Source organism: Convolutriloba macropyga, chromosome 4, assembly GCF_964194025.1.
Source record: "Convolutriloba macropyga chromosome 4, txConMacr16.3, whole genome shotgun sequence".
Lineage (NCBI taxonomy): Eukaryota > Metazoa > Xenacoelomorpha > Acoela > Convolutidae > Convolutriloba > Convolutriloba macropyga.
This window is the reverse complement of record NC_134471.1, coordinates 33,265,406-33,293,058: the sequence shown is the minus strand read 5'-3', so window position 1 is coordinate 33,293,058 and position 27,653 is coordinate 33,265,406. Positions and strand designations below refer to the sequence as shown.

The 27,653-nt window shown below is 38.6% G+C and overlaps 1 protein-coding gene across 1 annotated transcript in view; it reads left to right on the top strand.

Annotated features, from left to right (window-relative positions):
- LOC142337626 (TPR repeat-containing protein DDB_G0287407-like) overlaps nt 1-27,653 on the top strand; it is an 86,541-nt gene that overhangs the window by 10,773 nt on the left and 48,115 nt on the right. Inside the window, exon 4 of the mRNA XM_075386993.1 lies at nt 24,944-25,192. Within this exon, the coding sequence (XP_075243108.1) occupies nt 24,944-25,192 (249 nt within the window). The remainder of the gene's footprint in view (nt 1-24,943; nt 25,193-27,653) is intronic.

The window sequence follows — 27,653 nt, the reverse complement described above, 5'->3', positions numbered from 1 at the left end:
ATTTATGATCAAAGCTAAGGGTGACAAGATGAAACTCATGTATGATAATGAATGAAAAGGTTTTGCAGTGAAAGTCATAAAAAATCAAAGTTAGAAATATGACTTTTATAGCGATTATGAATACGAACTCAATAAATTTGAGTTAAAATATATAAGGAGAAGGAATGGGGGGCTAAACGGTTGCGGACCGTTTACACTCCGGCAAGCAACAACAAAACTTAGCGAATACTCGACATCAGAAATTCAAATTTACTGTTTCAAAAGCTTCCGCTTGAGTGAGTTTTATGCATCAGTTTGACATGATTGAAGGAGTATTCATTCACCCTTCGCGGCCAACGAAGAAGAAGAATCATTGTCAGTTTCAAACATTTTACCCAATCTCACTGCGGAACATTGCACCAGGCCAGTACTGGTCTTGATGTCGAAGCTTCTTGCCACTCCATCTCTACTCACATGTGTTTTGACGATCCGACCAATGGGCCAATTACCTCGGGGTAAAAAATCTTTGTAGAGCCAAATAACATCGTTTTCCTTGAGCTCAGCGTTGGCTTGCTGCCATTTTGTCCGTCTGTTAAGTTCCGGTACAAACTCTTTGAGAAGACGAGACCACTATTGGTCCAACAGGGTCTGTGACTCCTTGAAATCTTTGATTGAAAACCGAGTTCTTCTGTTTGCGAGAGCTTTTAGGCAGAAGTGGCGTCTTGTCATTGGGAAATGATTCGCTGTTAATGGTTCCTCGTCGATCAAAGTGCTCCCAACATGCGTCAGTGGGCGTAAATTAAGAATTCCTTCTGCTTCCGCTACAACTGTATGGAAGATTGAAAAGTTTAGTCGGCGGCTTCTGAGGACCGACTGGATAAATCGTTCCCAAACCCCTCCGAAGTGCGGTGCCAGAGGTGGGTTGAGCGTCAACTGGATATTCTGTTGCGGCAGCTGGAGATGTATGTAGTTGCTGTCTGGTTAGTAGTTTTCCTGAAAAATGAGTTTCATTGCCTGGTTAGCTCCAGCGATGTTGTTCCCGTTGTCCGAAACAATGACATCAGGCTATCCTTTTCTGGTTACAAAACGTCAAATAGCCATTAGCAGATGGTCAGTGGAGAGGCCCTCACAAACTTCCAAGTGTACTGCTTGTGTGACCAAGCATGTAAACATGCAGACATATGCAGACATTTGAGTTCTATCTTGGTTCTGGATCTTTCAAGGTGAAAAGGACCGAACATGTCCATTCCAGTATTCACAAATGGGTAGAGTTTGGAGTGCACCGGAAAGCGAAAATTTGGTAGAGGAGCCATCTCCGGTCCGACTTCGTCTGCTAGCCAGCGTCTGCAGAAGAAGCAGTTCTTCCCCAAAGTTCAGAAAGCTCTGCGGATTCCACTTTTTATGAACGTTGTTTCGATATGTGCACAAATCTGTTCAATTCCATGATGCCCGCAATCGTGATGTGTTTTCTAGATGAGCAGGTTGGCAGCTCTGCAATTGCTGTGGAGTATCACCGGATGTTTGCTCCGAAAAGGCAATCCAGACTTCTGAATTCGTGTCTCAACCCTAAGGAGTCCGTGGCTATCCAGAAAGGGTGTATATGGTAATAGTTTGTCCTTTTATCTAGGGGTAGTCCACTATTAAGTCGAGAAACTGTGTCCTTGAAGTGTGTGGACTGAGATGTTCTGAGGAGAAAGTTTTGAGCCATGTTTTCGTCTGCCACGAAGTCGTCCAAGTCGCAAGGCACGTCGCGTTTGATCGACTTCTTCAGTACGCGTTTTGCTCAAAACACTGTCCTAATTGTGCCAAGGAGTCTAGGCCAATTTGAAAATCTGTTTAGATCTACCAACTGTTGTTTACTGGTCTTATCAACAACTTGAGTGGCGTATGTTTGAGTCGTTTTGTCACCGGAGAATGTCCACTCACTCTCAGGTTTGATAAAGAAAGAAGGCGCTGTTATCGACAATTGTTGAATATCGCATGGAGCTAGACCTCTGGTACCATGATCAGCCGGGTTCAATTTTCCTAGTATGTGTTGCCAGTCGTCTTTGTTTGAGTTCTCCTCAATTCTGTTGATCCTTTTTGCGATGTAAATCTTCTGTCGATCCTTTGATTTGATCCAGTTGAGTACTGCTGTGCTGTCGGTCCAAATTTTTTTGCTCTTCACATCTATTATAACCTCGGTCTCACAAAAACCTGCTAGTTCTGCTCCAATGTAGCTGCTTCGAGCTCCAATTTGGGAATGCTGATCTGTTTGATTGGTGCCACAATGGATTTGCTGTTGACGTAGTGGGTAGCTATTGTGCCGTCAGCGGAGATTGTCCTCAGATACACCACTGCTGATACTGCTAAAGGTGAAGCGTCTGTGAAGGTGTGCAACTCGTGAGTTCCATCGGCGTTGGGAACTAGACATCTGGGTATTTCAATTGGAGGCATATTCTGAAAGTGTTCCATCCATTGCTGAATTTCGTGGTATTTTTCCTTTGATAGTAGCTGGTCCCATTTGAGTCCTTGTTTGATAACTTTTTGCAAATTGCATCTCAGTCGAAATGCAAAAGGCGAGATTTTCCCAATGGGATCAAACAAAGAAACAGCCATTGAGAGAAGCTTTCTTTGATTGATATTCTCTTTTTCATAGCTCAGTTTGGGTTTCGCAAAAAGAATTTGATCGGATTCAGGGTTCCATGTTTGACCAAGTATCCTTTGCAACTTTAGAACTCCAATTATGTCGTCCTCTTGAATCTTTTCCACCACAGCAGGGTTATTGCTGAGAAACTTGTTGAGGTTAAATTTCCCTGTTCTGAGAACGTGTTTCAGCTCAGTCGCTGTTTTTGCAGCCTCTTCCTCCGTTGGAAATGTTTGAATAAAGTCATCCATGTAGAATTGTTCTGTGATTGAGTCGAATTTTTCTGGATGTTGTTGTCTGTTATTCTTGGCGCACATTTGCAGAACAAAAATTGCGCAGTCGGGAGAACAAGTTGCTCCAAAAGCGATTAGTTGGTATTTGGATGTCCTCTCCTCTTCATGGTCAATCCACAAAAAACGGAGAGCATCTTGGTCTTCTTCTCTGATTCCAACTTGCATCAACATAGCCTCTATGTCTGCTGTTATTGCAACCTCGTAATGACGAAACCGTAGAAGAAGTCCGTGTAGATTGCACAAAAGGTCCCGTCCCATTAGCAGCACATCGTTCATAGAAACCCCTTTGTATTTTGAGGCTGCATTTGTCGCTCGTCTTATCTTGTCTGGTTTTTACTTGTTGATGACGGGATGATGCGGTAGATACCAAACATTCTTTGCATCCTGGGTCGTAGCAGCTGCTATTAATCCCTTATCCATATCATCAAATAAAATGGTCATATATCTCTGTTTCAGTTGGTTGTCTCCCTCTAATCGCTTCTGCAGGGCGTGCCACTGAACCCTTCCCATGAAGTTGTTGATGGGCAGTGTGGCGTTTTCTCGCCGTGGGAGTCCCATCTTATATCTTTCCCCGTTGTGATTTGTGATCTCTACCAAAGTCTGCTGTTGTCACTGTGTGCTCCCCATATAGTGAAGCTAGAGGAAGTTTTAAATCTTTGGGGACTCTAATTCCAAGAGCATCAGCAATGTTTTGTGTGATCTGTGTATTATCACTTCCACTATCCAAAAGTGCATAAGTCTCTATGTTGAAGTCTTCGTAGAAGAGCGTGACTGGTATCGCCTGTAGCTTATTAAAAAGCACTGACCCATGTGGGTTCCCGATTTTTGCTGCAAGTGTGGTTTTGCACCCGTGGAAGTTTTGCTGACCCATCATTCAGTTCGTTGCTGGTCACTGATTGAAAGTAGGTATTACTCCTGTCATTAGATTGCTGATGATTGCGGTGCTGCTGATTGGCAGTTTGATGCGAGCTGTTGTTTTCATAGCTTGGATTACGAGGGTTGAAATTGTTTTGATTGTATCCCTTTCTGTTGTTGGTATTCGGCGTGTTTTTGATTGCTGACGAAAGCTGAGACGTTGTATGGTTGAAGTTGCTACCATAATTTGACTTCACCGGTTTGTTCCTGGTTTGAAATCCCCCTTTACTCGTTGCTTGGAAATCACTTGTCTGCGAAGTCATGAAGTCGTCTCGATGGAGAGTTGAATGATGAAACCCATTGCATCTGTCTACAAGACATCGAATTTTTGATTTCCAGAATCCACTCTCTTGTCTCTTCGAGCAATTGACACACAAGTTGTGATGCCTCACCAATTGCTGACGGTCAGCTACAGACTTACTCAGGTATTCTTTGAAGCGACCAAGGTTGTGATCCCCAGAACATAGTTGACAATTTGAGCTGGCTTGAAGAATTATGTCGAGGTGTTTCTGGCCTTGGGAGAGCCGTTCAAACCGTTCTGTTTTTTGTGGTCTTTGTGGAAAGAAATTCTTGCAAGCCTCTGCATATTTGCTGATCCAATCTGCAAAATTAGCCAAATTGGGTTGCTCTATTATCATCCTCCTTACATGTTGATTCCAGCGAATCGTCCTTGGTGTTGTCACCTTTTTCTTGGCAATTTTAACTACCGCAGAAGCTTTTAGATCCGATTCAAAATGGTGAAGTTGAAAGGTCTGTACTAAACGTCTGAGGAAGGACGCAAAACTTACAGAGCTGCTGGGATCATCCATTCTGGTCTTAGGCCATTGTTCATGTTGTGTGAGGTACCCACTCACAACATGCTGCGACTGTTCAAATTTTCTGATAAGTTCCTGAAGTGCCTCCTCATAGAAGTACCCGTTGTAAGAGTAACCACAGATGAAATGTTTTGCTTTGTGAGTTACAGAGTTTTGCAAGTATGTTATTTTCTGAACAGTTGAAAGAGCTGGATTGGCGTGAATAGTTGACTTGAAAAAACTGTACCATTGAAGCCACATCAAAGGAAAAATAGTCAATACAAATCTTTGGTTGACTGAACGCATTCATCATCACTTGATGATTGGTCCCTTCAGAATTGTGGGGCCGTTGTGGGAACTGTTGCTCAGAAAACTGTTGTGGCATTATACTTAAGTGACGATTGATCTCTCCGTTGGGAGCGTTAATCATTTTGTTTGTCTTTGTAAATGAGTGATCCATTTGACTACCGAACAAAAGACATGACTGTTGCTGATCACGTGGATAGTGATTGTCTGTAAAAGGTTGAGTGAATTTGTCAGGCATTGCTTGAGGTTGAAATCCCGAGATTGTACCGGAGTTCCAGTACACAGTGTCTGATGGTTGATCGCTTGAAATATTGAGGGTAGCCAAACCCTGATTTGGAACATTAACATCAAAAATTGGACAACTTTAAACCTGCTCCGCATCTCCACTGAGGCTTTGATGCTCCCGCATCTCACTCTTCTCTTTTGGTTTCTGTTGGTGAGCGTTGTATTTTGTTACACTTGCTCTCTCTTTCTGAAGGTCACGATGTCGGTTTTTGGACAGTACACCATCAAGGTCATCAGAACTGAACACCTCATCTCAGAGTTTTCAACTGCATTTCACATTGGTGTTTTTCGTCTAATTCCGCTTGGTTGTTCACGTCTGGTTCCTGAAACACCAACCTTGCTCCGTAGTTTGTTGGGTTCTTCCGAGGAGGTGTGGGAAGAGAGGAACCTTTGATGGTTGACCCATGAAACAATCTGATTTTTTGATTTGTTCTCAGCCATTTGCATTTTCTCCGTGCAGACTCTGAAGCAACTGTGTCGAATTGATCTTGTGTCAACTGTTGGTCTATGAGTTTGTTACAAATATGATCAAGCTCCGCTTTTTGCATTCGAATTTCGCCAATGAGCTCCTGGAGATCTACTGCTGCTTCTGTTTGTTGCATCTGTTTGCCGAGTAAGTCTTGTGCTGCTTCCAACTCAATGACGCTGAACTTCAAGAGTTGCATGTGTTGAGCCTTGGAGGTTGAATTTGTTTTGGGTTCGCTTGAGATGGCTTTGCCTTGTCTCAATGGTTAATGGTTGCATAGTTTATGGTTGCACGATGGCATTCACAGAAAAACTTTATTGCACTAGGAGTTTTATGAGTCACTGCACTTATAGTTGGCGCTTGAAGTGCTGTTAGAACGCTTACTAATTGTTTTTTTTTGTATCTAAAATAACTTGAATGCTATTTATGTTGCTGGTGTGGACAGATATCATTGGTTTGGTTGGTTGTCTTATGTTTTACCAAATCTTGATTGAATGCTGTTTATTAAAGTGTTTTATCTACGCTTTGCGTTGTGGGGAGGGTTTTTGTCTGATAGCGGTTGCAGAGAAACACCCTAAACTGGGATTATACTGTTTTACCTTTTAAAAAATTTTGCGCGTGGTAACAAAATCTTTCGCACTTCCGTGTCAGCAGGTGCAAAACTGTAAATCAGAATCAGCTATTGTTTTTTTTGAATGTAAGAAGGGCTTACGCAAACCCTGAATTTTTTAATGCATTTTCGCTTGACTTAGGGTCAGAGAGTTTTAGCCGAACTAGAACGCGCTATAATCTTAGAAGAATAAGGCTTTTCTACCTATGTATAAATATGTTCGACTATCCCCGTCGTAGGCCTATACGTTGAATCAAAAGAGAACCCGCCCGCAGCCTCCCCACTCACGCCCCAACCAATCTTATTAGCAAAAATTGGACCTCTAGCCGCATGGACTAGAGAACTGCATTGAGCGGACTGCATCATATTGTTCGGAGTGCAATGAACAATGCATGGGGAAGGTCATCGAAGTGTAACTTACTTAGAAAGCCTGACAGCCTATAAATTTAAAGCACCAAAAATGATAGATAGAAAAAATCTATAGCACGTTTAATTCAGCTAGGTGGTGGGTTTTTAAAAGTTTTAATGAAAAACTACAAGTCAGAAGTTTCAAGTTGTCTCTGTATTGTGAGTCGATGGTTCGGTTTTAAAACTTAGGATGCGCCAGAATTTGTTTTCTTTTCTTTGGTCTGATCCGCTTTCAGAGACACCGTCTGTTTTTCAAGAGTTTAATTTGCTGTGTCTTCTTCTATAAGCTTGTATAAATGTTAAATAATAGCTCACATAGGTGTTGCTTATACCCGCATTTATGATCAAAGCTAGGTATGGCACGATGAAAGTCATGTATGATAATGAATGAAAAGGTTTGGCTTTTAAAGTCTTGAATAATCAAAGTTAGATACATGACTTTTACAGCGGTTATGAATATGAACTCAATTAATTTGAACTAAATAACAAGGGAAGGATTGGGGTGCTAAACGGTTGCGGACCGTTTACACCATTCAACAAAGATTGTCAGCAGTTGTTAATATTTCTTTAACTGTTAAAAGTTGTTTGTTGGCAGTTTAATTTATATTGAAAGAAAAATTAATCTCTAATTGTTGGTAAGTATGCCGTTAGCCGGAGACAGTTTCAATTTTTTCTCTAGTGAGGACAAATTTTTTTGACGAAATTAATATTGACTTAACTATAGTTAGAATATTTTCCATTTGTTCAAATGTTAAGTTTAAAATCAAAGCGAAAGCTCATTTGACATTTTTTTTTATTTAGTAAGAGCACCAATCAAAAAGTAACACAACTTTTGATACATGTAAAAATTTACCAAACTCAAACTGGTTCACAAAACATTTTGTTCATTAGGTAAATTTTTTACTTCATCTCAAAGATAAACCCTTGAACTATGCCAGTCTCTTATATTTTGATTTAGCAAACAGAGTTATAATAGTGTCACGAATACACTATCTCAAAATTATACTGGAATCGCGAAGCGAATCCGTAAATAATTGTGTTGTGCTAATTTTGCTTATAGGAATCGCGGTGCGAATCCAAGCTAGAATTTGACTTGAGTAGATTAGGAGCGTTTACAGAAGCAACTTGAATTCAGATTGATATTCGAGATTATGATTACTTATAATAAAATACTATGAACAAAATATGAAATAATCTAGTAGACTAGCGGGAACATATTTATGCGTGAATAATAAGAAGTCATAACCTAAGTTATGATATGTATGATATGGATATTAAAATAGAGGGTAGATTGATAACTAGGTACAAATAAAGGTTTCGCTATATATATAGGTAATCATATGTATCACATTTCCCCCATGACATAGAAAATTTTAAATGCATTTACAATTTTAAAATCAATACAAGAAATACTAAATTGGTTGAACACAACATAAAGTAGAATGGAAAGGTATTGCAATTGTTTTAGTTTTATGAACAACAAGATTAAAATTTATGTATATGCAAAGCATATGTATGTGATTATTGTATTGAGAAATTAGAATAGCAATTACCGCACAATAAATTAGAAAATCCAAATAAGATTGGATTTGCAGAGCGAGTACATTGTAAAATTATAGCATGTATATAACCAAAATGAGAAAGAAATTAAATTGCACGTACATAACGAAGTGGATTCGCGGAGCGAATACATGAACAAATTATAAATTGAAATTAAACAGCAAAAGAAATAAATTACGTTAGATATACACATTGAAAATTGCAAACGCAAGGCAAATGCATAAAAGAATTAGGATGCTGTAGTTCATCAAAGTTTGCAAAGTTTTAACTTCTCACTAGATTTCATTTTCAACTTCCCACACTGACATTTCACGTTCCTGTTCATATTCGTAATATCTGATTCGGGGATCAGGTGGTGAAGTCTGTCCTAATTGCAGATCAGGTCGGGCTGGTGATGGAATTCGTGACTGCTCTGCATCTTGAATAAGTGCAACTACGGAATTTTCGGTTGTGAGACCTTTCTTGTGCTTCTTGGTTTTTCGTTTCTTTGGTTTAGCTGAGCTTGTAGACGCCAAGGAACTGGTTGGAGAAATGTCCGCTTCAGTAAAACCGTAAAACTGTGTTCGTTTTCATTTACGGCCTTCAGTTTGATCTTCAGAACTAGGGGGTATGGATGATGTCTGTGGAGCCTGTGGGGTAGGTGCAGGTGGAGCCGGTACAATTGAAATTAATGGTTGGTCTGAAATCGTTACGTTCTCGTTCGATTCATTTAGATTAGTGTTGCGACGACGTTTAAGTTGCGGCTTGGCTGGTTTACGCACTGTCAAAGCACGTGAAACATTTGAATTCACTGATGAGACTACAGATGTAGTATCACGTTGTCCGTATCGGATCTTTATTTCGCCCATTTTTGTTTCCTCAGATCGTTGCTGTGCTTCACAATTTTGGTTTCTGTTGTTTTTTCATATGGTGCGGGACGTCGTTACGCATATGTCCAGATGTTTGTAGATCTTTCGGCTCTGGTTCCAAATTGTGCAAGGTCACTGTCAAGAACTTTTACTGGGGCTCGTCCTGGCTCGTTAATGGTGGTTGTTGTTGGCGATGACTTTGTCACAAATGATCTTGGTTTAAGGACCTCATAAAGACCTGCTAGTTGTCTCTTTGCTCTCTTTTTGTTCGGGAGTTTTGGGGCCAATTTAACGTTGAGGGACTGTTCCGTTCGGGGTATAGGGTCTGTAAGTTTTGGGTGGGTAATGAATCGGGATTCCTTGTTATCTGCATCTCGATAACGCTGGCCTGCGTCTAATGATTTCTGGCACATGTTCTCTCCAACTTCACTGTCACTTCTGTTAAGGCTGAGCCATCCAGCTTCATCCAGAAAATCATTAGCAGGTACTGTATCGGCATCTAAATAGTGATTAATAATTTTTTCATAAGTTAAATTTAAACTTGATGGAAGGGTGCTAATATTCCTTAAAGGAGTATTTGCAGGACGGCCGAAATGAGCTTCAAACGGTGTCATTTTTGTCGTTTTCTGTTTTGTTAATCGTTAATCAGAAACGATTTGTTTAATCGCTTTGGACGTTGAGAATATATCTTTATTTTCAGCTTTCATACAAGATAAACGTCTTTTTATTGTTTGGAGCATTCGCTCCACCAATCCAATAGCTCTATGATCACCGACCGGAGCGTCGAGAATGTTAATATTAATTTCATTACAATAGTTTGTAATTAGTTGATCTACGAAACAAGTTGCTTGGTCTAAACGTATTGTTCGCGGAACTCCATGAGTATATGCGTAGTCACGAAGGAGTTTTACTACATTTACCCTATTAGCATTGTCAAATATTCGAATTGTCGGATACTTGGAATAACGATCAATACATGTTAAGAAATAAATATCTTTATCTTTATCGTTAATTATAGGACCCCCAAAATTAATTTGTATTTCTTCATTAGGTTCTTGACAAGCTGTTTGTGGATGCCATTTAGATTTTGGTACAATAGGCTTTAAATTCTTACCAATCTCTGTACATGGGACACAATCTGATGTTTTTGTCAGAATTTCTCTGTGCATGTATGGCCACCATGCGTATTGAGAAAGGGAGATCATCCCCCAACTACCGGGAAGTGTCATATGGATGGATTCTAACACAGCTTCTTTGATGGAGTTGGGAATAGCAACACGTTGGTCGACACATAGGCAGCCGGATTTCACATGAAGGTCCTTTCAGAATGAATGAATGTACGGGCTGACCTCTTTACACCGGGCCTCGTCGTCTTGTATGACGCAGTCTCGAGTTTCCTTCAGCACCGCGTCCTTGCTGGCGAGAACTGCGAGAAATGATTTTGTAAATAGTTGGTTGAGGTTGTTCTCAAAGATCTCCTCCCGAAATATCTCAATATCGTAATCTTCGGGCGATGATGAGGCTTGAGTGTTGCTGGGTCCGGCACTTGTAGTTGTGATTGGTGTAGATTGGGTGCGGAATGTCACTCTTGGGGTTTGTGGCGAAGCGGAGGGATTGTTTTGAGATGCATCGTTTGCTGACATTGTGATATATTGTACGTGTTGCTTCAAGTTTGCGGTTGAATTACAATGAAAATTTGTCGACTGGATTCGCAATGCGCCTGCAGTATTAGATTTGAGCAATTGATTTGCGTGGCAATTAAAGCGAGAAATGAATTTCGAATTGTAATTATTTACTTGTGCTCGAGTAGTGAGTAAATTATTTGAGGCATTTGAAGTATGCGTGCTACTTTTAGCAGGTTTGCAAGAGTGGACGCGCGTCTTGTTTACTTGTAGTTGACTTTTGCTGGTATGGTGCCACCTGTGGAAAGGAATTTTATTTGAGCACCTAAATAAAGATGTAATTGCGTCGCGAATACGGAAAATTGTTGCTACCATGAATTCCTCATCGTTTTGAGTGATGCTTTTTGCTTTTTGATTTGGTTGACGCGAAATAGAATCAACTAAACCCATTCTAGTGCCAGGAATATGCTCTATATTAAAATCAAAGGGTAACAGACGATCAATCCATCGTGTTAATCTGCTATTGTAGGATTTATTGGAAGGGTGATTGAAAGTAGTAGATTTTAAGACTGAAAGTAGTGCTCTGTGGTCTGTCAAGACTGTAAAGTTCTTCCCAAATAGATAGTATTTAAAGTATTCAATGGCCCAGACCACACCAAGTAATTCTAATTCATCTATACTATAACGTTCTTCATTGCTATTAAGAAAACGAGATGCAAAAGCCACCGTTTTCCACCCGTCACAATCTAATGGCTCAAGCGTAGCGCCTAAACCTTGGCGGGATGCGTCGCATTTGATTCGCGTTTCCAATGTCGGGTTAAAATGAGTATTTTCTGTAGCGTTTGCAATGGCAGTTTTGATATGCTCGAAGTATGTTTGGTGATTTTCATTCCAAATAAATTTTTTACTTTTCTTTAATAAATGCCGAAGAGAATGGCATATTTTGGCAAGATTAGGGATAAATTTACTTAAATGATGAACGCTACCTAGGAATGATCGTAATTGTTTCAATGTTTTAGGTGCTTTGATTTCTGCAATTGCTGCTGTTTTAGTCTCTATAGGTTTAACACCACTTTGTAAAAATGTGAAACCAAGCCAATTTATCTGATGTTTTGCGAAGTGACACTTGCTTAAATTAATTCTGAGATTATCGGCCTCGAGTTTCTGCAGGCAATTGCAAACCTATTTGAGGTGCGATTCCTTATTACCTTTGCTATCCACGATTATATCATCAAGAAAACATTATGTGTTAGACAAACCAATCAGTGTATAATCCATCGCTTTTTGAAACTCTGCCGGCATATCAGTAAGACCATAAAATCCCGTTCTAAAACGATACGTACCCGTTGCGTCGCCACAAATAATATTGAAATTACAATGACGTGCGGTATCCGGGTGCAAGTTTAATTGACTATATGCGTATTTTAAGTCAATCGTCGAAAAATAAACATGTTCTCCATGATTAGACTTATTAATGTGTTTTGAAATTGAATCGATGAGGCTATCTATATTTGGCATTTGATATTTATTTTTGTGTATTGCTTTGTTCAGAACTTTCGAATCAAGAGCTAACTTTACGGATTTGTCCTTCTTGACTGTAATTACGACGGGAGAAATAAAGTTTTTATCAGACGATTCTTGTAGTTTTTCAATATACCCTTGTTCTGAAAGTTTCCTCAACTCGTCAGATACCATATCTAACAAATTTATAGGAACACGACGACCTTTTTGGTGTGATGGGGTATAGTTACTATGAAATTTTGAACGAACTATAAGAACTTTGGACTTACCAATTCTGGAGATTAGGTCAGGAAAATCGATTACAATCTGTTTTTTGATTGGACAGTATTCTTGTTCTACCTGCTAAATTGTTGTTTGATTATTTGATTGTTGAATTGAGAGTCCGAGAGCAGGAAACAAATCTCTACCCAACAGTTGGCGATGACCATCCGTCACTACTTGAACTTCTATTGGATTCTCGTACCAATTGTTGCTTTGAATTGAAGTTTGAAGGATGCCTAGCGTATGACTAGGCTCGTTAGAGAAAGTTTTCAATTGTTTGGTATTCGCCTCTCGTATCCACTTCGAACTTGAGTCTTGAGAAACGATTGAATTTGCCAATGATTCATTTATTATTGTGCATACGCAACCCGAATCCACCAAGACGTTCGTTGCTGTATTTCCAAGCACTACAGGAAGATTGATCGCTTCCACAGAAATTGCGAAGTCTGTCAAAGATACTGCAGCTACACAATTATCTTCATCTGATGAGTAGTTTGATTCCAAATCGGGGTCAAAATCAACCGAAATTTGATTGACGTTCTCAACTTGGTCATCTTTTTCTACATTGTTGACCCGTGCTTTAGGTTTTGGGTACGAATTGGGGTCTTTGGGTTTTCGACAAACCTTTGTGAAGTGGTTTTCAATTCCACAGTTATTACTCTTCTTTCCTCGGGCAAGACATCTATTGCGGTGTTCAGAAGTCCAATTCATTCCACAGAAATGACAAGTTGTGGGCTTTTTCAGTTGTGTTCAGTTTTGATTGCGTTCATTTTGAGTTGATTAAAGGTACCCATTTCAATGTTGATTGCTTTTGCTAATGCTTTGTCGGGTTCGACCGTTTCTTTTAGGAGTTCTTTTTGAATATCTTCATTTTGCATGTTTGCGATGAAAACGTCTCTGATAATAGTATCCCCTTTTTCTCCTAGATCACGATTCTCCGAAAGTTCTTCGGGATGACCATAAAATTTTTCAATCGGTTCTCCCTTTTGCTGTTTCCGTGTAAGAAAGAGATATCGGTCAAAAGTTATGTTATGAATTCGAATGAAAGTTATATTCAAAACCTCCCAAAGATTTTTCGTTGAAATTTCCTCGAGACTAACAGTCGAGTTTTTCGAATTAAATACTCGATGTCCTTCCGTTCCCAGACTCAAGTACATCATTGAAGATGCTTTTCGATCACAGAGTTTCCACGGTTTATCTCCGCATAGTATGCCTACCGCTTCAATGCGTTGACAATGATTCTTCCACGCTGTTTTTGCCTGTTCGTTACGGGTGCGTCGATCTCTTTCTGATTGTGCTGTCGGGTTCTCGACTGCGACTTCATAAGCCGGTTCACGAGGCAGAATAACATTCTCTGGAGAATCAGCTAATAGAAGGTCCACTTCAATTCCTTCGCGAGCAAGAATTGCAAGTTTTAGCTGCGTCCTCCAAGATTCCCATCGAATTGGGGGCTCTAGGGTTGACTTTTCCTCCCAGAACGGTTGAATTCAGAGTGGAGATTTGCTGCTGTCCTTTATTGCTGGCTGCGCCGTGTTATATTTTGATTTAGCAGACAGAGTTATAATAGTGTCATGAATACACTATCTCAAAACTATACAGGAATCGCGTAGCGAATCCGTAAATAAGTGTGTTTTGCTAATTTTGCTTATAGGAATCGCGGTGCGAATCCAAGCTAGAATTTGACTTGAGTAGATTAAGAGCGTTTACAGAAGCAACATGAATTCAGATTGATATTCGAGATTATGATTACTTATAATAAAATACTATGAACAAAATATGAAATAATTTAGTAGACTAGCGGGAACATATTTATACGTGAATAATAAGAAGTCATAACCTAAGTTATTATATGTATGATATGAATATTAAAATAGAGGGTAGATTGATAATTAGGTACACATAAAGGTTTCGATATATATATATATATATATATATATATATATATATATATACAGGTATTCATATGTATCACACAGTCTTTGTAATGAAAATACTCACATACATAGTTGCCAAATAGGTGAACAAATTTTGCAAAACGATGCAATCTTTGTTGCTTTTTTACCAATCAAAATTGTCAACAAAACCTTTTGATGAGGAAATAAGAGTTGAATTACAGCAAAAGTGATTCAGTTTTTATTGGTGTTAACTTATTTGGGTGCACTTCAAGATTGCGACTGGCGAAAATTTTGCAGTCAGGTTTTGACAAATTACCATTTTCATTGTCAATTATTTTCAGAATCACTCGCTTTCATATCTGATATAAAATTAAAATGTCATAGAGTAAGTTCCCGGGGTAATTTCCTGAGAAAACTTTCGAAGTTTCAATCAGGAAATAATTTTCGTTTGATTTAGTTTTGAAGCACTAATTCAAACTAGAGTGGCCAAAAATTTATATTGTGCGCACTTTAGGTAAACAGTCTCCTCGTTGCAAAACCAATTGTAGTCTGACCCCGGGCCGAGGTGTCCGACCGTATTCCACCGTTATTAGGCGAGAATAAGGCTTAAATAGCAGGTAAAACTGTACTTTTGAGGATCTTACACTTTTGTTTTACACTTTTTACCTTCTGTCTTAGTTACTACACTCAGAACACACTTTACTCCACTCTCATTACGCTTTAAAAAACCCCTGTTATTAGATTTTAGATAACAAATTTTTCTTTTCCAGTTTTTAGCAGGGAAAAGTGGAAAAGTGTAATTTTGAAGAAATTATCTTCTTAGAAATATCCTCCCAGGTTGAGGTCCAGACCAAAATTATCTCTGATCAGACTTTCCAGACCGAAATTATCTCTGATCAGACTTTCTAGACTGATTGAGTTCTGATCAGACTTTCCAGACTGAAGGAGTTTTGAAGGAGTTCTGATCAGACCATCTCCAGACCATGGTCCAGATTCAAATTCAGACCATTGCCCAGACCTTAATCAGACTATGATCAGGCCCAATTGCGCTCGAAGTTGCCCCTGATCAGACCCAAGTGCGCTCGAAATAGTCTGATCAGAGAAAGATTTTAATTATGAAAAAATCTTCTAATTTTGCTATAATATATTCATTTCAAAACAACTGATGTTTGTAGTATTTAATGAATCTAAGGAAAAATCAATTATAAAAGTATTGCTAAAGAAAACGAAACCCAACTGTTGAGAACAAATTTCATTTAATGTACCTTTTAGTGTATATTTCTGACTGAATGGATGAGTTTAGACAGCTTTCCATATGAAACATCGTGGTCTCCAGTTGATCAAAGTTTTTTCTGAAGGGGACCGGCCTCTGTTATCGGCTGGACTCCTGTTTTCTGATCAGGGCTATCGGATTTTAGATGAGTCTCTGATCAGAACGCTGCTTTATAGCTGCCTCCTGGCAGAGCCAACATCTCTCATTAAAAAAAACAAAAAAATGGAAAAAAATGTGCTCGAAATGGTTCCTGATCAGACCCAATTGCGTTCAAAAGCATTTCTGATCAGACCCAAGTGCGCATCGAATCCGCCTATGATCAGACTTTTCAGACCAAAATGACCTCTGATCAGACCATCTCCAGACCATGTTCCAGACCGTAGTGCGCTCGAACTTCCGAAAAGACCCTGTAATTTCGGTCTGGAAACACACGGGTGTGCGCTCGACTCGGTCTGATCATAACTCAATTTGGGTCTGGACCTCAACCTGGGCTACAATTGCACAGTTTAGTCCTAATTTACTAACTTATTTTACTGTGAGCGAAGCTCTCCTTGGTCAAGTAGTGCATGCAAGGAAAAAATTATGTTTGATTTCCACAGAAATTCTGAAAATAATTTTAAGCGCTGGTTTGTGCTGCAATAATGCTTCAAAAACACCAGACTTTTTTCAAAAACAATTTACAGACGGTATGCGTTGCTTAGAAAAGAGCGCGCCATTCTCCATACGGGTCGTTGAATTCTTTACTTGCTCGAACGCACTTCATTGGTGAGGAACTAAATGCTCAATTGGGTATTTTTGTTCAGTCAAATTTGGCTGATTGATAAATTTATCGCAGAGATATGTGAGCGGTTTTTTTAAAAAGCCTGTAATGTGAGATTTATAAAAAGAACTCATTCTAACAGAAGTTCAATGTATAAATTATGAACTGAAATGATTACCCGATAGGCACGAACAACTAAAAAACTATAGTGTAACGCGAGTGTTAAATGCAAAACGGTAAATGAACTGATGTGTATACCACATTCTCCTGTCAGAGAGAACTTTGTGACAACAAAATTCAACCATTATTTGAGATTAGTACACAAAAAACTGAAATAGTAATTATCATCACATAACTTGAGGAATATTTTAGTGAACAATTTCAGCAAATTAAAGTGCGCTTTTTCTGAGAAAAAAGCAGTGAGAAAATTTTAACCAATTGAATTCCGGTATTGATCAATGATGCCAATGATGAATGTTTTTACAATAACGTTGAATTTTCCCTTAGAAGATTTTTCTATTTCTTTCTTTTCCTGTTCCAGAGGCCTGTTCGGTTAGTTCTTTACTTCCACTTACAGCGTTAGGAGATGATACCACTGCGGCAAAAAAAGTGTTCAATTGCAGATTGATTGGTGCACAATTTGCATACAATATATCTAAAACATTATTGGCTGCCCTTCAAGAACAAACAATATTTTGTTTCACGTCTCTCTCTTTCATACGGCAATGGATACCCTTCACATATCCATGTCCGTATTTAGTTCAATTTCATTATTTAGTTCCATTTGAAGGGCAAGTGCTACTCTTATTTCAGTTAACTTTACTTCCTCCCATTTTTAGTAATGATATGTCTGTTCATACTGTCTATGCAGGAAATCCAGTTGTTCATACTATAAACAAATCTAAAAGTTACTTCCTTGTTCGTGATCGAGTTGAACAAACCTTATTTCTTAAATTGTAAACATTTTAATTTCATTCCCTCATTTGCAACGCTGCAACTCAGTTCAATTTAAATCTAGCTATTCGCTTTTCAATTTAAGCTCAGCAAAGTAGAAAGTGCCAATCGCACCGCGATTGACTAATCTAGAAAGTAAGAATTCAGATAGTAGGATTTGGCTTGCCACTCGCGGCGCAATTGCCTACTCCAATTCAAAATAAAGCATTCGCGGCTCAATTGGATCCGTTCATCGCAATTGAGCACAACATGGCGCAGTTAGCAGCGGAATCTAGGAAGACAACTTTTCACATAGAGGCATTCTGGGAAAAGCCGACAGCAACACCTCCTCTGACATGGGACAAATGGCATCAACAGTGGAAACTGGCCTTACTAGCTAAAGAGGGAATCCAACTTGACAATCTACTAAACGATCCACCAGCAGCAGTAACCTACCCGCCTGAACCAACCTATGAGGAACCAGTGGAAAACCATACACAAGCGACGGAAAGGGATCGAAAAGTTCGTAATCATTAACTGAAGGTAAACTGGCAAAATCGTTGTAAAAAGATTGAGGAAATTGGGATCTTGTGTGGGGATAAACCATTGGGAATATGTGAGCAAAAATCGATATCCCTATTGTACTTGAGTATCGGAACGGAAGGACGACGAATTTTCAAAAGTAAATATCTCCATTTTCAAAAAGAAAAACAACCGTTCAAAGAACTATGGCAGGCAATGGAGGATTCCTTCACGAAAATTCGAAACATAACTTACGATCGTTTTGTCTTCTATTCATGTAAGCAGCAAAAAGGTGAATCTGTGAAAGCTTCTATGGCTGTCTCATAGAACAAGCTGAAAATTGTAGTCTCGGTAGTGAAGAAACTACCTTGATTCGTGATGCATTCATACTAAATATGATTGATCACGAGACCCAGAAAGAACTGTTAAAAGAAACAGTCGAACCATCCAAAGCACTAGAGATAGCTATTCAAATGGAGATGGGAGCTCAGAATCAACAAAAGATCAACCAGAATTTGTTGTCGGGTACAAACTCTGTAAATGCAATCAACAGTAACTACTTACGTAATCGCAACGCGAATGTTCCACAAACTAAGCGAGATTTCACACGATACGCAACTGTGCCCCAGAACTCTCAATACACAAATTTTTGTACCAACTGCGGCCTTCGTTGGAGTTATAAACATAAGCAGATTTGCCCCGCGAATGGAAAGAAATGCAATAATTGTGGAATAATAGGCCATTTTGCAAGAAAGTGTCGAAAACCAAAAAAGTCACAGGGACAAACACAGAAAGCCCAACAAACGAATGTCAATCAAATTGACCAGTCTCCTGAAAAGACTGATGATTAAGAATCCGATAATTATATAACCAGCTCTCAGCAATTGTACGAACAGGTGTATGACTCTAACTACGACAGTGATTCTGATAATTACGTGGCGGCAATTTCGTCTGACTCAGCACATCAGCTAGCACCGATACCTGTTGAGGTAAAATTTGGGGAAGCTAAAGCACATGCAATGATCGATTCTGGAAGTGCAGTTAGCCTCATAACGAAAACGTTGGCAAACCAAATCATTCAAACCACAAATTCTGTGAAATGGATAGATATGAAAGAAAGACGGAATCTCAAAACATTTTCAAACGAACCAATAAAAGTTCTTGGCTATCTGGAGACCACAGTTGCTTACAATAACTGGAAAGATAGAGCAGCAATGTTGACTGTGGTAGAAGATGGTCACAAAAACATAATTGGGAGAGACCTGTTCACAACTGTTGGACGTGCAGTGGTACAACAACAACCAGAATTTGGTAAATGTGTTAATAACATTAATAGTTCTACATGTAAAATAAAAGAGACAATCGCAACGTAATTTCCTCATTTAGTATCAAGAATTGGTTTGTCCAAGACACATTTAGCGAAATCAACGTTTCATCAAAAGTTTACAGCAAAGCATCAAAAAGGTCGACGTGTTCCTATAAATCTACAACCTAGAGTGTCGGAGGAATTAGAAAGATTACAGACTGAAGGCCACATTGAAAAACTATCTAGTTGCTCTGACAAACATTTCATATCTCCAATCGTAATCACAGTGAAAAAAGACCAATCTATAAAATTTGCATTAGATTCCAAAGTACTAAATAAAGCAATACATAAAAACAAATATCAAATGCCGAAAATTGACATGCTCATTGACACAATATTACAGCACCTTACCAACACACAAAACTGTCAACAAGCGTACTTCACCACATTAGACTTAAACTTTGCCTATAGCCAATTAAAATTACACCACGATACAGCAAAACACTGTAATTTTAACATTATCTGCGGAGAATCTACTGGTACATATAGATTTAAAACTGGTTTTTATGGTCTTACAGATATGCCGGCAGAATTTCAAAAGGCTATGGACTACACTCTTATAGGTCTACAAAACACGTATTGTTTCTTGGACGATATCATAATCGTCAGCACCGGCACTGAAGCAGACCATTTGGCATATGTTTTCAAATGTTTAAAAAAGTTAGATGATGATAATCTAAGAATTAACCTTCAGAAATGCCATTTCGCAAAAACTTAAATTGAATGGTTAAGCTATTAGTTTACACAAACTGGAATTTCACCCCTAGAAAGTAAAACTGCAGCAATTTTAACAATACCACCACCAACGACATTAAAACGCCTTAGATCATTTTTAGGGTCAGTACACTATATTGGTAAATTCATACCACATCTTGCACAATTATGCCACCCACTTCGACCAATTATCAAAAAATCAGTAAAGTTTATTTGGACAGACGAACATACAAAACATTTCAATCTGATTAAAGAAAAATTTGCCAATAGCACAGAAAACAGACATTATAACCCAAAACATGACGTCAGAGTCAAATGTGATGCCTTTCGCTCCGGACTGGGGGCCGCATTGGAGCAAAATACACCAGACGGTTGGAAACCGATAATATTCGCGTCACGATTTTGTCAACTCAACAGAGGAACGCTAAAGTGTTAATGAATTGGAGTTATTGGGAATAGTTTGGTCAATTGACTACTTTAATTACTATTTGTACGGAAAAAATTTTACCGTAGTAACAGACCATAGAGCTCTCCTGTCCATACTTAAAGAGCACAGATCAAACAAATCGTATAACAGCCGATTATCATGATGGATAGATAGACTAATTACGTACAACTTCACAATAGAACATATGCCAGGAGCAAAAATGGGTCTCGTTGACTATATCTCAAGAAATCCATATGCGAGAGCTAAAAAGATATCAACATATGACGAGCACTTTGTTGTGGCAACAATCTCAACAATCCGTAATTCTATGAAAGACCTGATTATCAATAAAAAAAATGCAACTAAAAAATTCAATAGCATACTAAAGTCAAATTGACCCTCACACAAGTTAAAACGGCCATTCGCGCCTCAACTGCCTACATTACAAACACCTAATTCACATATACGCAATAAATCATTTGCATCGCAACCACTCCCTTCACTACCAAAAACACCATTTGCGACGCAATTGACACTTACTACTTCTAAATCTAATCCGTATTTTACACATCCAATTGCATCGCAAATGCCACTTAAAGTTACAACAATCCAATTTGCACCAAATAACTGCAAAGTTAATAGTTCACATTCCATTAACGAATTCGCTGCAAAAGAAGTGCAAATGGAAATTCTTGCATCTTGGAAATTCTTGCATCTTGGATAATTCAGTCAACTCTATTAGTACAATGTCCAAAGCCAAAACAACCCGATCCAATTCTACACCAACCAAAGCGAGGGTGACATTTTCGGATATCACCCCATCTACGCCAGGTACCAACACTACCTCAAACACAGAAACACCCACTGGTAGCGTGATTGAGGAGACAGACGATATACTGTTCACTGAGACTCTCAACAAGGTCTTCAGCAAGAAGTTCCTGGCCATCCTAACAGGAAAAGATGGAATCCTCAAGGAGGTCCGGGATTGTGTCATTAGGATTGATCCCGCCAGACTGCAAGAGATAAGTCCCTTTCTTTTTTCATATTGGCGGGACTTGAGTGTCAAGCACGGCTGTGTGTGTTTGGTTGAGCGGATAGCCATTCCAAAGGCAATTAAAGACGCGGTATTGGAGGACATCCATTCAACACATCCCGGAAGTTTTGCCATCCTATCCCTTGCACAGAACATTTGGTGGCCCTACATACATAGAGATATACTGGCAAAAACCAGTGAGTGCAAAGCCTGCACGGAAACTGGTAAGAACCTTAAATCAGTGATTTCGCACCGCAAATGGGCACCTCTTCCAAAATGTAGTGAACCAAACGACGAAATACAAATAGACTTTGGCGGTCCAATTTCAATTGAAAACGGCATAGAACAATATTTCATTACAAGTATAGATAGATATTCAAAATATCCCACAGCAGAAAAAGTAAAAAAAGCCCCAGGCCCAAATGTACTAAAATTTTTTTAAAAAAATATTTATATAGATATATCAACACGGAGTACCTAGAACTATTAGACTAGATCAACCTAGATGTTTTACAGGAAAGAAGTTCGAAACATTCTGTACAGAAAATAATATTACAACTATCTTTGCACCAGCAAATGATCACAGAGCAATTGGGTTACTAGAACGTATTATTCAAACATTTAAACGTCAATTATCTTCCATGAAATCTCAATTGAATAAAAAATTTGACTTAGAAAATTCACTTAGAGCAATAATACAACGATTACGAATATCTAAACAAAAAACAATAAACACTACACCATATGAGGCACCTTTTGGTAGGAAATGTAACACACCTATATCAAATATCACTACTAAATCTAATAGTAAAAATCTTAATTATAAAGCAATAACTAAATATTATTTAGACGAAGATACAATTCCGGGTCGGTCATACCTGTCAGAGGAACAATGGGCAGATACGGCCCTTTTTTCGGACACAGAAATCGAACGCGTCATTTGTGCCGCGAGTTCTAGAGCAAGAGCTGAACAAGACAAACGAAATGACGGGGAACAACGACTGATTAAATCGGAGGGAATTTCCAGATCAATTCCCTGCTCCGAACGTAGCATCCAAGTAAAGCTGGCTCGAAAACTCCACGAGAATCAAAGACAAAAAAATCCTGGATGGGTTATACGAGTTATTGGCACCCGGGAGCACAGTTTGCAAAGTGAGCCCTACAGCCAGTGTAATTAAGGAACCGAACAGACAGGAAGTACGAGTCAGAAATTCTGACATTGCAAAATTCGGTACGCGTGCGGAACGGGATACTGACTTATCAGAATATATAGAATGGCGGCCGAAAAAGATAAACGAGAAGACCATTGAACAGAAAATATACAAACATAAGCGGGATCTGATAAGAAAAAATACAGGGGATAAGAAAATAAAGCGAAACAGAAAGCAGTCTGACGATGTTAGTGTAGTCTCATCAGGCAGATCGTGTATTTCCTCCGCGAGTAATGTAGCCAGATCCCTGAAAATGAGAATCCCGAAAAGGAACCCAAAACATGACGAAGCATTTATTAATCGGCCCGATCTCACGCAAATTCTACAATTCAGTCCAATCTCACCATACGCACCACAATCGACCAACTCTGATGCACCCGGCCCATCTACGACGCAAATGGTTTCATCAAAACCACCAACGCCTATTCTGAGAAAGTCGAGTAAAAGACAACTCACAATTAGCGATACCTCTGACTCGGACATCTCTTCGGTAAGAAAAAGTAAGCGAACGCTGAAAAAGAAGTCATCTCATACTATTGTAAAAAAAGTCAGGAACACTGAAGGTTATTCTGAAAATGAGCGACAAGACATTGGAGAAACTTCTACAAGAAATTCATCGGATTGGACAGAGGAACCCAAAAATTTGCCTAGGGAGATGACCGTTCTCCAAGCAGAAAATGAAGAAAATTCTGATACAGAATAAACATCATCAAACTTTATAAACTCATATATTTTACTTATTATTTAATATTTTAGTATTTAGTAACCGGTGAATAATTAATAATTTTCTGATTTTAATTAGTAATATTATTTTTATCTCAAAGAGGGGGAAATGTCATACGGCAATGGATACCCTTCACATATCCATGTCCGTATTTAGTTCAATTTCATTATTTAGTTCCATTTGAAGGGCAAGTGCTACTCTTATTTCAGTTAACTTTACTTCATCCCATTTTTAGTAATGATATGTCTGTTCATACTGTCTATGCAGGAAATTCAGTTGTTCATACTATAAATAAATCTAAAAGTTGCTTCCTTGTTCGTGATCGAGTTGAACAAACCTTATTTCTTAAATTGTAAACATTTTAATTTCATTCCCTCATTTGCAACGCTGCAACTCAGTTCAATTCAAATCTAGCCATTCGCTTTTCAATTTAAGCTCAGCAAAGTAGAAAGTGCCAATCGCACCGCGATTGACTAATCTAGAAAGTAAGAATTCAGATAGTAGGAATTGGCTTGCCACTCGCGGTGCAATTGCCTACTCCAATTCAAAATAAAGCATTCGCGGCTCAATTGGATCCACTCATCGCAATTGAGCACAACACTCTCATTGGGATTTGTAGTGTACTCCTTCCCTTTCATTTCGTTGCCTCTACAGAGAAATTTTCTTCTGTTGCAGTTTTGAGTTGCATTGCATGTTGATCACTGTTGAATTGAAGTGATGTATCATTTCGAAATTTGCTACGTTTTCCTTTGCTTGATCCTAAAATTACTCAAAAATGTTGTGTGAAATGGAAAAAGAGTGGAAAATGTTAATGATGTGATTCAAAGAGTGTAAAAAAAGTAATGTTGTAATCAAAAGCGTGTGAAAAAAATAGTTTAAATGCTGTAATTCAAAGAGTGTAAAAATAGGTTAATCCACCCTTATTCCACCTTTAAATCTTTAAATTACACTTTAGCCACACTTATTAAGTGGGGCACTAACGATGTTAAAATCGTAATTTTACACTCTTTGCACTCTTTTCTCCGTTATTTTTGTGCAAAATCCTCGGCCGGGGGCCTATCGATTCTCAAATAATAATGTTTTATGCTGTTGCAAGTGTGTGCTAAAGGGAATCCCAAGATGCAACATATACTGTTGATGATGACTAAAAAAAATTTTTGGAACAATAAAAAGCCAGTGACAATCGACCAATAAGACACCATATGCGGTTTTTAATATAAATCATTTACTTTAAAAGTGTCATAAAAAGTTGGGAAAATCAAGAAAGCACTATTTGAGATCTAATGGAAATAAATAAATAAAATTCTGATATTTTCCCTCCGTTTCTGCCCCTTCCCCCTTAGTTGGTCATTATTATTCGCAGCCCCCGTCCCCCAACAGCTCGTGTTATATTTTTACATAATGATTTAATATGTAACGGATTATGCTCTGTGGGGAACACTGGGGGGCCAATAGCGTACTTGTGGGGGGGGGGGGGAGAAGATACTAAAATTGAATAGTCTCGATTGACTCCTTTTAAACGCTCAAGCTTTTTGTAACTTATACAGGACATGTTTGTAGAGTCATAGTAACTTTTTAAGCTCGTTATCAGGAAGATGCCATTCTTGAAGAAATCTTCCTATCCGAAATCTTCAACCGAATGGGCATAATCTTAAGCTACCTTAACGACTACGAAGCATCAGTCGGATACCTTCAAAGATCCCTGGCAATTAAAAGAGCCCATTCTGACAGGAGAGATTTGATTCCAGATATACAGAGCAGAATTGCGGTCTCTCTTCACACTCTGGGAAACACTTACAAGACATTCCGCAAAATAGAACCAGCCATTCCTTGTTTTCAGGTAAGTAACTTATGTTTAACAGTAAGTTATTCGGTCAAAAATTTAAAAAATTTCTTGTATGTTGATATTTGCTGCGTCCTGTAAAAAATTGTGTCCGTTTTAAGGATTTGCCAGGATAGTAGAGGAAAGAGTTGAAAAAATTATAGCTTTCTGATTAGAGAGACAGGTCAATCATTAGCAAATCAAACGCATTGATAAGCATTATAAAAAAATCTTAACCATATTTAGAATTTGACTCCTTTTACGCCCAATTATTGGTAATACTACTTTTCGACAAAAAATTTTTCTTGTTTTGCGCTCTGTCAATTTGTTTTCAATATCCCCAATCGGTAATAATTGTTTCCCCAATCGGTAATAATTCAATATCCCTAATTGTTTTCAATATCATTGGGTGAGATGAAAACGTTTTTGTCCACAATTTTCCCTCATAAGACGGTTCTCATGCAAGAGACTTACAAGATAACTCTCTCAAGAAAGATCTTGGAAGATAACCGCTTTAGGCAAGATCTTGCGAGATCACTGTCTTTAGCATGAATTTGCAGGATAACAAAAAAAGACAGTTATCTTGCAAGATCTTGCAGAAGACGGATACCTTGGGTGATCTTGCCGAAGACGGTTATCCTGCAAGATCTTGCTAAAGACACTTATCTTGCAAGATCTAGCAGAACACGGTTATCTCGCGAGATCTCGCAAAAAACGCTTATCTTGCAATATCTCACAGAAGATGGTTATCTTGCAAAATCTTGCCCAAGTCTTTTTTTGCTGAAGACAATTATATTGCAAGATCTTGCTTAAACCTGTTATCCTGCAAAATTTTGCTGAATACAGTTATCTTGCAAGATCTTAAGGCGGATATCCTGCAGATTCTTGCTGAAGGTAGTCATTTCGCAAGATCTTGCCTAAGACGGTTTTCTTGCAAGATCTTGCCTAAGACGGATATCCTGCAGATTCCTGTTGAAGATAGTCATTTTGCAAGATCTCGTCAAAGATAACTGTCCTCAGCAAAAGTTTGCAGGATAACCGTTTCAAGCAAGATTCTTTAGGATGCAATATCTTGCAGGATATCCGCCATAGATCTTGCAAGGTAACTGTATTCAGCAAAAATTTGCAGAATAACCGTCTTATTAGAAGGTCTTGCAAGATAACTGCCTTAGGCAATATCTTGAACGATAACTGTCCTCAGATACAGGATAACCCTTTTCAGTAAGATTCTGAAAATGACTGTCTTCAGCAAAACTTTGCAGGATAACCGTCTGAGCCAAGATCTTCCAAAATAACCATTTTAGGCAATATCTTGCAAGATAACACAATAAGCAGGATCTTGCAAGCTAAATGTCTTCAGCAAAAATTTGTGGGATAACCGTGTTAAGTGAGATCTTGCAAGATAACTGTTTTCAGCAGACAAGTGTCATAAATAAGATCTTGCAAGATAACTGTCGTCAGCAAAAATTTGCACAATAACCATCTAAAGCTAGATCTTGCAAAATTTTTGTCCTCAGCAAATTTTTTATGACAACCTCTTAAAGAAAGATTCTGCGAGATAATTGTCTGCAGCAAAAATTTGTAGGATAATCGTGTTAACCTAGACCTTGCAAGATAACTGTTCTCAATAGACAGCGGTTATACGCAAGATCTTGCCGCAGAAATTGCAGGACAACCGTTTTAAGCAAAACTCTTCAAGATGACAGTTTCCAGCAAAAATTTGCAGGATAACCGTCTCAGGCAAGATCTCATCGGATAACCGTTTTAAGCAGTATCTTGCAGGACAAACGCCATAGCAAGATCTTGCAAAGTAACTGCCTTCAGCAAAAATCTGCAGAATAACGGTCTTGTTAGTAGGTCTTGCAAGATGACTGCCTTAGGAAAGATTTTAAAATATAACTGCCTCAGCTGCAAAAGAACCTTTTTCAGGAAGATTCTGCAAGATGGCTGTCTTCAGCAAAATTTTGCAGGATAAACGTCTAAGTCAAGATCTTGCAAGATAACCGTTTTAGGCAATATCTTGCAATATAACACCATGGGCAGGATCTTGCGAGATAATTGTCCTCAGCAAAATTTTTTACGATAACTGCATAAAGCAAAATCTTGCAAGATAACTTTCTTCAGCAAAAATTTGCAGGAGAACCGTCTTATTAGATGGTCTTGCATGATGACTGCTTTAAGCTAGATTTTGAAAAATAACTCTCCTGAGTTGTAGGATAATTCTTTTCAGCAAGGTTCTGCAAGATGAAGTTCTTCAGCAAAACTTTACGGGATAACGGTCTAAGTCAAGATCTTGCAAGATAACCGTTTTAGGCAATATCTTAAGATATAATACCTTGGGCAGGATCTTGCAAGATATTTGTCTTTAGCAAAAATTTGCAGGAGAACCCTTTAAAGCAAGATTCAGCAAATCAATTGTCTTCAGAAACAGTTTGCAGGATAGCCGTCTCAAGCAAGATCTTGCAAAAATATTGTCCTC